Source organism: Salmo salar, chromosome 28, assembly GCF_965601325.2.
Source record: "Salmo salar chromosome 28, fSalSal1, whole genome shotgun sequence".
Taxonomy (NCBI): domain Eukaryota; kingdom Metazoa; phylum Chordata; class Actinopteri; order Salmoniformes; family Salmonidae; genus Salmo; species Salmo salar.
In genome coordinates, this window is record NC_138318.1 from 43,617,480 (window position 1) to 43,630,044 (window position 12,565).

The window sequence follows — 12,565 nt, forward strand, 5'->3', positions numbered from 1 at the left end:
TAGCCCGGCATCACAGGGCTAGCTATTTAGACACCCAGCAAGTTTAGCACTCACCAAAGTCAGATTTACTATAAGAAAAATGTTATTACCTTTGGTGTTCTTCGTCAGAATGCACTCCCAGGACTTCTACTTCAATAACAAATGTTGGTTTCGTCCCAAATAATCCATTGTTATATCCAAACAGCGGCGTTTTGTTCGTGCGTTCAAGACACTATCTGAAAGGGTAAAGAAGGGTGACGAGCACGGCGCATTTCGTGACAAAAAAATTCTAAATATTCCATTACCGTACTTCGAAGCATGTCAACCGCTGTTTAAAATCAATTTTTATGCAATTTTTCTCGTAAAAAAAGCGATAATATTCCGACCGGGAATCTGCATTTAGGTAAAAAGAGGAAAGAAAATAAAGTACGGGATCAACTCGTGCACGCGCCTAAGCCCATTGTCCTCTGATCGGCCACTTGCCAAAAGCGTAAATGTGTTTCAGCCTGGGGCTGCCTCGATATCATTCAGCTTTTTCCCGGGCTCTGAGAGCCTATGGGAGCCGTAGGAAGTGTCACGTTACAGCAAAGATCCTCAGTCTTCAATAAAAAGAGCCAAGATGAACAACAACTTGTCAGACAGGCCACTTCCTGTTCAGAATCTTCTCTGGTTTTTACCTGCCATATGAGTTCTGTTATACTCACAGACACCATTCAAACAGTTTTAGAAACTTTAGGGTGTTTTCTATCCATATCTAATAAGTATATGCATATTCTAGTTACTGGGCAGGAGTAGTAACCAGATTAAAATCGGGTATGTTTTTTATCCGGCCGTGTCAATACTGCCCCCTACCCCCAACAGGTTAATGACTCTGACCTAAGTGTATTTAACTTCCGACTTCAACTGTATATGTCCTTCACCTCCAATGCATTCAAGTAGAAGTCCTCGTCCAAGTTGAGGTTAGTGATAACTGTTATGATGTCCAGAAGCTCTTTTCGGCCATAGGAAAAGATGGAGAGCCATTCTACAATACCTAAGTAATCCATGTCCTGTTTCAATACTGTTCTGTTATTCTACTGGACAGTGTGTGTGTGCGTGTGTGTGTGTGTGTGTGTGTGTGTTTGTGAGTGTGCGTGTGTGCATGCGTGCGCGCGGTGTGTGTGTGTGTGTGTGTGTGTGTGTGTGTGTGTGTGTGTGTGTGTGTGTGTGTGTGTGTGTGTGTGTGTGTCTTTCTTGTGGGTGAATGTGTATGTATAGCTAGGTATGTGTTTCTACCTCTCTTGTATATACAGACACTTTCTCAACTGTGCAAAAGTTCATCAGTAAAAACTGAAGAGACGTGGCCATTCTGCTATGCTCTGATTATTCAGTTGTGAATAAATGTTTTGGAACTAAAAACTGTGTGTGTGTGCATGCGTGCGTGTGTGTGTGCATGCGTGCGTGTGTGTGTGCGTGTCTTGTTTGTGATTCAATGTGTATGTATAGCTTGGTAAAACTGAAGAGACGTTCTGGACGGGGTATTTGAGTCATATTTACTGTTCCAGCCCTGCCTTAAACAAATACTGTTTCCCTGTTGTTCAGAGATTGATAGATATAAGAGTTATGGGTAAATTCGCTATGCATATAGAGCTTTGGGGAGAGCAGGTGTACTCTAGCTGTGTGTACAAACTTATATAAAGACATTGGGAGGGGTGTTATGACTACTACTACCTAACCCTAACCCTAAAGACATTGGGAGGGGTGTTAATGTCTTATATAAAGCTGTGAACGGGGAGATATAAAACACTTGAACTTACATTTTGACAAGAAGACTTCTGTGAGCATGGTACGTACCCTAACCCACATAGTAGGGCATCTCTGTTTTGTGATTAGAAGTTGTTGAAGTTGTTGAATTGGCTTTATTATTTCATAGTAGGGACCCTAGAGTAGGGCATCTCTGTTTTGTGATTAGAAGTTGTTGAAGTTGTTGAATTGGCTTTATTATTTCAACTTTAATATCAGACATTTATTAATAAGTATTTAATAAGTATTTAATAAGTAAATATGTGAGCGATGTGTGTGAATCTGTGTTGAGTCTGTCAGTGAATGCTGAGGGCCTATTGAAACAAGCATTGGCCAGTGTACTAACGAGCTAAAATCACACGCACGGCTGATCATTAAAAAACGGTCACATCTTATGCTTCACGGATTCGTGGCTGAACGACGACAACATCAACATACAGCTGGCTGGTTATACGCTGTACCGGCAGAACAGTGGTGTCTGGTAAGACAAGGGGCGGCGGTCTATGTATTTTTGTAAACAACAGCTGGTGAGCAATATCTAAGGAAGTAGCTAAATCTTATTTTTTTGTTTCCAATTTATCCATCTACAAAAATAAAGTTTTCAAAACAAATATGGTAATTTCTAGATTCAAGATTGGGAGAACGTATCCCCGGACTGTCCACTTTTGAAATGTGTAACTAAGGGCCGAAGTATCGCGGAAAATCAGGTCAACTTTTTAAGGTAATATCCGATTGAGCCGACATATGCAGCATGACTGCAGTCTCTGCAACCACAAGAACATTGTTTTTAACTGTCAATCGTGCTGTAACGCTGAATTTCCATGATACGGAAGGAATAGAGCGCTAGATCAAGTCAATCGTAATATTTAGATCATCTATATTTATTTTTATAAGGCTAGTCTAATAAAGTTATTTAAAATAGCACGTGTTATATTATTTTGACATATATGCCTACTGCTTCTATATTCTTATACTCTTAAGTATTTTTACATTCGTCTGCCTTACGGTTTCCAATGCTCCTGATAGGTAGATATTTCATTTGAGGCGTGAGTTGGGAATCTAGATGCAGCTGTCTGGTATCATAATCAACGAGACCAACTGATCTGTTCATTTATTCTTGTGGGAGTGTTTTAACATGTAATCTCCCGTCAGTAGCGTTTTAAAGGGATAATTCGGGATTTTGGCAATGAAGCCCTTTATCTACTTCCCCAGAGTCAGATGAAGCCCTTTCTCTACAGTACCAGTCAAAAGTTTGGACAAACCTACTCATTCCAGGGTTGTTCTTTATTATTTAATATTTTCTACATTGTAGAATAATGTTGAAGACATCAAACTATGAAATAATATGGAATATTATATAGTAACCAAAAAAGTGTTAAACAAATCAAAAAATAGATTCTAGATTTTAGATTCTTCAAAGTAGCCACCCTTTGCCTTGATGACAGCTTTGCACACTCTTGGCATTCTCTCAACCAGCTTCATGAAAAATGCTTTTCCAACAGTCTTGAAGGAGTTCCCACATTTGCTGAGCATTTGTTGGGTGCTTTCCTTCACTCTGCGGTCCAACTCATCTCAAACCATCTCAATTGGGTTGATGTCGGGTGATTGGTGAGGCCAGGTCATCTGATGCAGCATTCCATCACCCTCCTTCTTGGTCAAATAGCCCTTACACAGCCTGGAGGTGTGTTGGGTCACTGTCCTGTTGAAAAACAAATGATAGTCCCACTAAGCCCAGACCAGATGGGATGGCGTATCGCTGCAGAATGCTGTGGTAGCCATGCTGGTTAAGTGTGCCTTGGATTTTAAATAAATCAAAGGCAGTGTCACCAGCAAATTACCCCAACACCTTCACACCTCCTCCTCCGTGCTTCATGGTGGGAACTACACATGCGGAGATCATCCGTTCATCTACTCTGCAACCCGAACCCAAAAATCTCAAATCTGGACTCATCAGACCAAAGGACAAATTTCCGCCTGTCAAAAGTCCATTGCTTGTGTTACTTGGAAGTCAAAGCAAGTCTCTACTTCTTATTGGTAGTAGTGGTTTCTTTGTAGCAATTCGACCATGAAGGCCTGATTCACGCAGTCTCTTCTGAAAAGTTGATGTTGAGATGTGTCTGTTACTTGAACTCTATGAAGCATTTATTTGGGCTACAATCTAACTTATCCTCTGCAGCAGAGGTAACTCTGGGTCTTCCTTTCCTGTGACTGTCCTCATGAGAGCCACTTTCATCTAGCACTTAATGGTTTTTGCAACTGCATTTGAAGAAACTTTAAAAGTTCCTGACGGTCTGTAATTTCTTTTTGCTTATTTGAACTGTTCTTGACATAATATGGACTTGGTCTTTTACCAAATAGGGCTATCTTCTGTGTACCACCCCTACCTTGTCACAACACAATTCCACAAATGAACTTTTAACAAGGCACACCTGTTAATTGAAATGCATTCCAGGTGACTACCTCATGAAACTGGTTGAGAGAATGCCAAGAGTGTGCAAAGCTGTCATCAAGGTAAAGGGTGGCTACTTTGAAGAATCTCCTATATAAAGTACTTTTTGATTTGTTTAACACTTTTTTGGTTACTACATGATTCCATATGTGTTATTTCATAGTGATAATGTCTTCACTATTATTCTACAATGTGTTTCTATTTGTATTTATTATGAATCCCCATTAGCTGCTGCCTTCCTGGGGTCCAGCAAAATGAAGGCAGTATATGCAATTAAAAACATTACAAAACATTCAGATTTCACAACACACTGTGTGCCCTCAGGCCCCTACTCCACCACTACCACACATCTACAGTACTAAATCCATGTGTGTATAGTGCGTGTCTGTGTGTGTGTGTGTGTGTGTGTGTGTGTGTGTGTGTGTGTGTGTGTGTGTGTGTGTGTGTGTGTGTGTGTGTGTGTGTGTGTGTGTGTGTGTGTGTGTGTGTGTGTGTGTGTGTGTGTTGCTTCACAGTCCCCGCTGTTCCATAAGGTGTATTTTATCTGTTTTTTAAATCTGATTCTACTGCTACATCGGTTACTTGATGTGGAATAGAGTTCCATGTAGTCATGGCTCTATGTAGTACTGTGCGCCTCCTATAGTCTGTTCTGGACTTGGGGACTGTGAAGAGACCTCTGGTGGCATTTCTTGTGGGGTAGTCATGGGTGTCCAAGCTGTGGGCCAGTATTTTACATAGACTGCTCAGTGCATTCAACATGTCAATACCTCTCATAAATAAAAGTAGTGATGAAGTCAATCTCTCCTCCACTTTGAACCAGGAGAGATTGACATGCATATTATGAATATTAGCTCTCTGTGTACATCCAAGAGCCAGCAGCCATGCTGCCCTGTTCTGATCCAATTGCAATTTTCCTAAGTCCTTTTTTGTGGCACCTGACCACACGACTGAACAGTAGTCCAGGTGCGACAAAACTAGGGCCTGTAGGACCTGCCTTGTTGATAGTGTTGTTAAGAAGGCAGAGCAGCGCTTTATTATGGACAGACTTCTCCCCATCTTAGCTACTGTTGTATCAATATGTTTTGACCAGGACAGTTTACAATCCAGGGTTACTCCAAGCAGTTTAGTCATCTCAACTTGCTCAATTTCCACATTATTAAATGTTTTACATAATTTATTACAGGATTTAGAAAATCGTAAAAATAAATAAAAACCCTTGAATGAGTTGTTGTGTCCAAACTTTTGACTGGTCGTGGTCCTGGTCTTGGTTCTGGTCCTGGTCCTGGTCCTGGTCCTGGTCCTTGTCCTGGTCTTGGTTCTGGTTCTAGTTCTGGTTCTGGTCCTGGTCCTGGTCCTGGTCCTTGTCCTGGTCTTGGTTCTGGTCCTAGTTCTGGTTCTGGTCCTGGTCCTGGTCCTGGTCCGGGTCCTGGTCCTGGCCCTGGTCCTGGTCCGGGTCCTGGCCCTGGTCCTGGTCCTGGTCCTGGTCCTAGTTCTTGTCCTGGTCTTGGTCCTGGTTCTGGTCCTGGTCCGGGTCCTGGCCCTGGTCCTGGTCCTGGTCCTGGTCCTAGTTCTTGTCCTGGTCTTGGTCCTGGTTCTGGTCCTGGTCCGGGTCCTGGCCCTGGTCCTGGTCTTGGTTCTGGTTCTGGTTCTAGTTCTGGTTCTGGTCCTGGTCCTGGTTCTGGTCCTGGTCCTGGTCCTGGTCCTGGTCCTAGTTCTTGTCCTGGTCTTGGTCCTGGTTCTGGTCCTGGTCCTGGTCCTGGTCCTGTATTTTCCCAGTGTGAGCTCGTGGATATTCCACCCCTTTTATTGTTGGCACAAAACTACCTCCATACTTCAATGATTTAAAAAAAACGTTACCAGTTACATTCAGACATGTCCCATGACACTTGTGTAAATGGAGTACACCATCGTGTTTGTGAGAATCTCCCCTTTCCATAGCGAGGTCATATTAGTTTTGTAGGCAAAACCGTTCGGACGCTACAGACGTTTTTAGGATGTCTCATGGTCTGACAAACACTGCTGTACCTTGTCCACCTTTCACCGCAGATGCGGAAAGCTGATGGAATGAGACGCAGACATCTCTAGTTTACTGACGGATTTTGATGGGGATGTTTTGTATGTTACTTAGCGCTGGATAAAGAAATCCAGCGTTAACCTGCAGGTGTGTGTAAAATGATTTAGTGTTCGTTACAATTGATCAATCGTGTGTATGTTACAGGGTTCTCTCGTCCGTGTGGTAGTGTGTGTGCTGGCGTTGGTGGTTGTGTGCCGAGCTCAATGCTTCTTCCAGGGGCTGGAGACCAAAGACCCCAAGACTCCAAAAAAGGGTGAGTCTAGTACTATACTGCGATATTTCTACAATACTATTATGATACTACTACAATACTGTTACAATTTTAATTAGACAGTGAAGTTAGCACTGTAACCAGGATAAGGAGGGTGTGATGCTGTATGCATTTGGTAATGTGGCTTAAACAGGTTGTGTGTGTGTGTGTGTGTGTGTGTGTGTGTGTGTGTGTGTGTGTGTGTGTGTGTGTGTGTGTGTGTGTGTGTGTGTGTGTGTGTGTGTGTGTGTGTGTGTGTGTGTGTGTGTGTGTGTGTGTGTGTGTGTGTGTGTTTGTGTGTAGGGTGTGTGGATAAGGAGGGAAAGCAGCATGTGTTCGGTTCTTCATGGGTGAAGGACTGCTACGACTGTTCCTGCTCCACGGAAGGCATCAGCTGCTGCAACAAGTAACACCAGATTTCTCTATCAAATTCAAATAAGCTTTATTGGCATGAGTATAACCCTATCTATCTACCTCTCTATGAGAGATGCACTAGTTATATTGAGAGATTAAAACCAGCAAACAAGAGCCTGATTTGACCCCCCCTCTCTCTCCCCCCTCCTCCTTTCTTTCTCCCTTTCTCTCTCTATTTGTCTCCACCCCCTTCTCTCCCCCTCTCCCTCCTATCTTCCTCTCCTTCTCTCTGCCTTGATCTGTCTCCACCCCTTCTCTCCCCCTCTCCCTCCTCTCTTCCTCCCCTTCTCTCCCCCTCTCCCTCGTCTCTTCCTCTCCTTCTCTCTGCCTCAAACTGTCTCCACCCCCTCTCTTTCTCCCCCTCTCCCTTCTACCTCTCCCTCTCGATCTATCTCCACCCCCCATTCCTTCCCAACCATCAATCTATATCCATCCCCCTCTCTATCTCTCTCTTTCTCCCCCCTCTCTCTCTCCCTCTCCCTCTGACCATTGATCTGTCTCCACCCCTCTCTCTCTCTCTCTCTCTCTCTCTCTCTCTCTCCTCTCTCTCTCTCTCTCTCTCTCCCCTCTCCCTTCTAACTCTCTCTCCCCTCTCCCTTCTCCCTCTCTCTGTCACCACCCCCTCTCTCCCTCACACCCTTGTCCTCTCCCTCTCTCCCCCTCTTCCTTCTACCTCCAACTCTCCCTTCTACCTATCCCACTCTCCCTTCTACCTCTCCCTCTCTACCCCTTCTTCCGTCTCCGTCTCTCCGTCTCAGGATCCCAAAGGTGGTGGATCTCCCAGCAGAGTGTGAGCTGGTGGTGGACAGAAAAGCCTGCTCATCCAGACTGGTGATGAAGTCAGACAAGACCAAGGACTGTAACAGACCCATCAGTATGGTCTTATAAAAATGTCTACATGTACACACCAACATGTATAGAAGGAACTTACATCAAATAAAACAAGGCAACAGTGAACATGTCAATGTAAATTTGTTTATTTGGATCCCCATTAGCTTTTTCAGAAGCAGCAGCTACTCTTCCTGGGGTCCACAAAAAAACAGAAAACATGACAAGTATCAAACACTGATACACTGATAAATAAGGACAGTCAGACAAATGTAAAATATAATGATATACAAACAATGCAGCTAAAAAATACAAACAGTACAACAAAAATGTTGTGTTAGTGTGTTTGTGTGTCCCCTTATTGTCCCTTCCGTTCCATGAGTTGGTTTTTAATCTGTTTTTTAAAGGTCATTTTGCTGTTTGCTTGAGTAATTGGCAATGGAAGGGAGTTCAATGCCATCATGGCGCGGAATAAAACTGCCTTGCAGCGAATTCGTTGAGGAAAATGTTGGTTCCACTGATATTGCAAACTACTTTAATGATTTTTTCATTGGCAAGATTAGCAAATTTAGGCATGACATGCTAGCAACAAACGCTGACACTACACATCCAAGTATAACTGACCAAATTATGAAAGACAAGCATTGTCATTTTCTAATTGTGGATGTGGAAGAGGTGAAACAATTATTGTTGACTATTTTGTATTTGTATTTATTATGGATCACAATTAGCTGCTGCCAAGGCAGCAGCTATTCTTCCTTGGGTCCAGCAAAATTAAGGCAGTATATGCAATTTTAAAAACATTACAATACATTCACAGATGTCACAACACACTGTGTGCCCTCAGGCCCCTACTCCACCACTACCACATATCTGCAGTACTAAATCCATGTGTGTATAGTGTGTGTGTGTGTGTGTGTGTGTGTGTGTGTGTGTGTGTGTGTGTGTGTGTGTGTGTGTGTGTGTGTGTGTGTGTGTGTGTGTGTGTGTGTGTGTGTGTGTGTGTGTATGCATGTGTCTGTGCCAAAGTTTGTGTCTCTTCACAGTCCCCGCTGTTCCATAAGGTGTATTTTTAATCTGTTTTTTAAATCAAATTTTACTGCTTGCATCAGTTACTTGATGTGGAATAGAATTCCATGTAGTTATGGCTCTATGTAGTACTGTGCACCTCCCATAGTCTGTTCTAGATTTGGGGACTGTGAAGAGACCTCTGGTGGCATGTCTTGTGGGGTATGGATGGGTGTCTGAGCTGTGTGCCAGTAGTTTAAACAGACCTCTGGTGGCATGTCTTGTGGGGTATGCATGGGTGTCCAAGCTGTGTGCCAGTTGTTTAGACAGACAGCTCGGTGCACTCACCTCTCATAAATAAAAGTAAAAGTTAATAATTTCTCTATCAACAATGACAAGCCACCAGGGTCTAACAACTTAGATAGAAATTGAATGAGGATAATAGCGGACGATATTGCCACTCCTATTTGCAATGTTTTCAATCTACCCTACTAGAAAGTGTGTTCCCTCAGGCCTGGAGGGAAGCTAAAGTCATTCCGCTACCCAAGAATGGTAAGGCCCACTGTGCTGGCTCAAATAGCCGACCAATCAGCCTGTTACCAACACAGGAAATGTGTTCACCAGATACAGTGCTATTTTACAGTTTATTTTTTACATTTATTTTCATTTCACCTTTATTTAACCAGGTAGGCTAGTTGAGAACAAGTTCTCATTTACAACTACGACCTGGCCAAGATAAAGCAAAGCAACACAGAGTTACACATGGAGTAACAAACATACAGTCAACAATACAATAGAAACATTCTATATACATGTGTGCAAATGAGGTAGGATAAGGGAGGTAAGGCAATGAATAAGCCATAGTGGCTAAATAATTACAATATAGCAATTAAACACTGGAGGAGACGCAGAAGATGAATGTGCAAGTAGAGATACTGGGGTGCAAAGGAGCAAAAATAAATTAAATAAATAAATAACAGTATGGGGATGAGGTAGTTGGATGGGCTATTACAGATGGGCTATGTACAGGTGCAGTGATCTGTGAGCTGCTCTGACAGCTGGTGATTAAAGCTGGTGAGGGAAATATGAGTCTCCAGCTTCAGGGATTTTTGCAGTTTGTTCCAGTCATTGGAAACAGAGAACTGTAAGGAAAGGCAGCCAAAGGAGGAATTGGCTTTGGGGGTGACCAGTGAAATATACCTGCTGGAGTGCGTGCTACGGGTGGGTGCTGCTATGGTGACCAGTGAGCTGAGATAAGGCGGGGCTTTACCAAGCAGAGACTTGTAGATGACCTGGAGCCAGTGGGTTAGGCGATGAGTATGAAGCAAGGGCCAGCCAACGAGAGCATAGAGGTCGCAGTGGTGGGTAGAATATGGGGCTTTGGTGACAAAACGGATGGCACTGTGATAGACTGCATCCAATTTGTTGAGTAGCGTGTTGGAGGCTATTTTGTAAATGACATCGCCGAAGTCGAGGATCGGCAAGATAGTCAGTTTTACGAGGGTGTGTTTGGCAACATGAGGGTAGGATGCTTTGTTGCGAAATAGGAAGCCGATTCTAGATTTAATTTTGTCTGGAAGGAGAGTTTACAGTCTAACCAGACACCTAGGTATTTGTAGTTGTCAGAGCCGTCTAGAGTAGTGATGCTGGACGGGCAGGCAGGTGTGGGCAGCGATCGGTTGAAGAGCATGCATTTAGTTTTACTTGCATTTAAAAGCAGTTGGAGGCCACGGAAGGAGAGTTGTATGGCATTGAAGCTCGTCTGGAGGTTAGTTAACACAGTGTCCAAAGAAGGGCCAGAAGTATACAGAATGGTGTTGTCTGCGTAGAGGTGGATCAGAGACTCACCAGCAGCAAGAGTGACATCATTGATGAATACAGAGAAAAGAGTTGGCCCGACAATTGAACCCTGTGGCACCCCCATAGAGACTGCCAGAGGTCCAAACAACAGGCTCTCCGATTTGACACACTGAACTCTTTCAGAGAAGTAGTTGGTGAACCAGACGAGGCAGTCATTTGAAAAACCAAGGCTGTTGAGTCTGCCGATAAGAATGTGGTGATTGACAGAGTCAAAAGCCTTGGCCAGGTCGATGAATACAGCTGTTATCAATGGTGGTTATGATATCGTTTAGGACCTTGAGCGTGGCTGAGGTGCACCCACGACCAGCTCAGAAACCATATTGCATAGCGGAGAAGGTACGGTGGGATTCAAAATGGTTGGTGATCTGTTTGTTAACTTGGCTTTCGAAGACCTTAGAAAGGCAGGGCAGGATAGATATACGTCTATAACAGTTTGGGTCTAGAGCGTCTCCCCCTTTGAAGAAGGGGATGACCGAGGAAGCTTTCCAATCTTTGGGGATCTCAGACGATACGAAAGAGAGGTTGAACAGGCTAGTAATAGGGGTTGCAACAATTATGGTGGATCATTTTAGAAAGAGAGGGTCCAGATTGTCTAGCCCAGCTGATTTGTAGGGGTCCAGATTTTGCAGCTCTTTCAGAACATCAGCTATCTGGATTTGGGTGAAGGAGAAATGGGGGAGACTTGGGCAAGTTGCTGTGGGGGGCGCAGGCCTCTTGACCAGGGTAGGGGTTGCCAGGTGGAAAGCATGGCCAGCTGTAACAAAATGATTATTGAAATTCTCAATTATTGCAGATTTATCGGTGGTGACAGTGTTTCCTAGCCTCAGTGCAGTGGGCAGCTGGGAGGAGGTGCTCTTTTTCTCCATGGACTTTACAGTGTCCCAGAACTTTTTGGAGTTTGTGCTACAGGATGCAAATTTCTGCTTGAAAAAGCTAGCCTTTGCTTTCCTAACTGCCTGTGTATATTGGTTCCTAACTTCTCTGAAAGTTTCATATCATGGGGGCTATTCGATGCTAGTGCAATACGCCACAGAATGTTTTTTTGCTGGTCAAGGGCAGTCAGGTCTGGAGTGAAGCAAGGGCTATATCTGTACCTTGTTCAAATTTTTTGAATTTGGCATGCTTATTTAAGATTGTGAGGAAAGCACTTTTAAAGAATAACCAGGCATCCTCTACTGACGGAATGAGGTCAAAATCCTTCCAGGATACCCGGGCCAGGTCGATTAGAAAGGCCTGCTCGCTGAAGTGTTTTAGGGAGCGTTTGACAGTGATGAGGGGTGGTTGTTTGACGGCAGACCCATTACAGATGCAGGCAATGAGGCAGTGATCGCTGAGATCCTGGTTGAACACAGCAGAGGTGTATTTGGAGGGCAGGCTGGTTAGGATGATATCTATGAGGGTGCCCATGTTTACGGATTTGAGGTTGTACCTGGTGGGTTCATTGATCATTTGTGTGAGATTGAGGGCATCAAGCTTAGATTGTAGGAAGGCCAGGGTGTTAAGCATGTCCCGGTATAGGTCACCTAACAGTACGAGCTCTGAAGATAGATGGGGGGCAATCAATTCACATATGGTGTCCACGTCACAGCTGGGGGCAGAAGGTGGGCTATAGCAAGCGGCAACGGTGAGAGACTTGTTTCTGGAAAGGTGGATTTTTAAAAGTAGAATCTCAAATTGTTTGGGCACAGACCTGGATAGTAAGACAGAACTCTGCAGGCTATCTCTGCAGTGGATTGCAACTCCGCCCCCTTTGGCAGTTCTATCTTGTCGGAAAATGTTATAGTTAGGGATGGACATTTCAGGGTTTTTGGTGGTCTTCCTAAGCCAGGATTCAGACAGGGCTAGGACATCCGGTTTGGCAGAGTGTGCTAAGGAAGTGAATAATACAAACTTAGGGAGGAGGCTTCTAATGTTAACATGC

General features: G+C 43.9%; 1 protein-coding gene across 2 annotated transcripts; it reads left to right on the forward strand.

Annotated features, from left to right (window-relative positions):
• The first annotated feature begins 1,763 nt into the window (after positions 1–1,763).
• On the forward strand, positions 1,764–8,098 carry msmb (microseminoprotein beta). Of its 2 annotated transcripts, none has more exon segments than NM_001141100.2 (4): positions 1,764–1,804; positions 6,429–6,537; positions 6,838–6,940; positions 7,707–8,098. In NM_001141100.2, coding segments are annotated over 4 exon segments (345 nt in total). In that variant the 5' UTR covers positions 1,764–1,801; the 3' UTR covers positions 7,837–8,098.
• Positions 8,099–12,565: the final 4,467 nt, after the last annotated feature.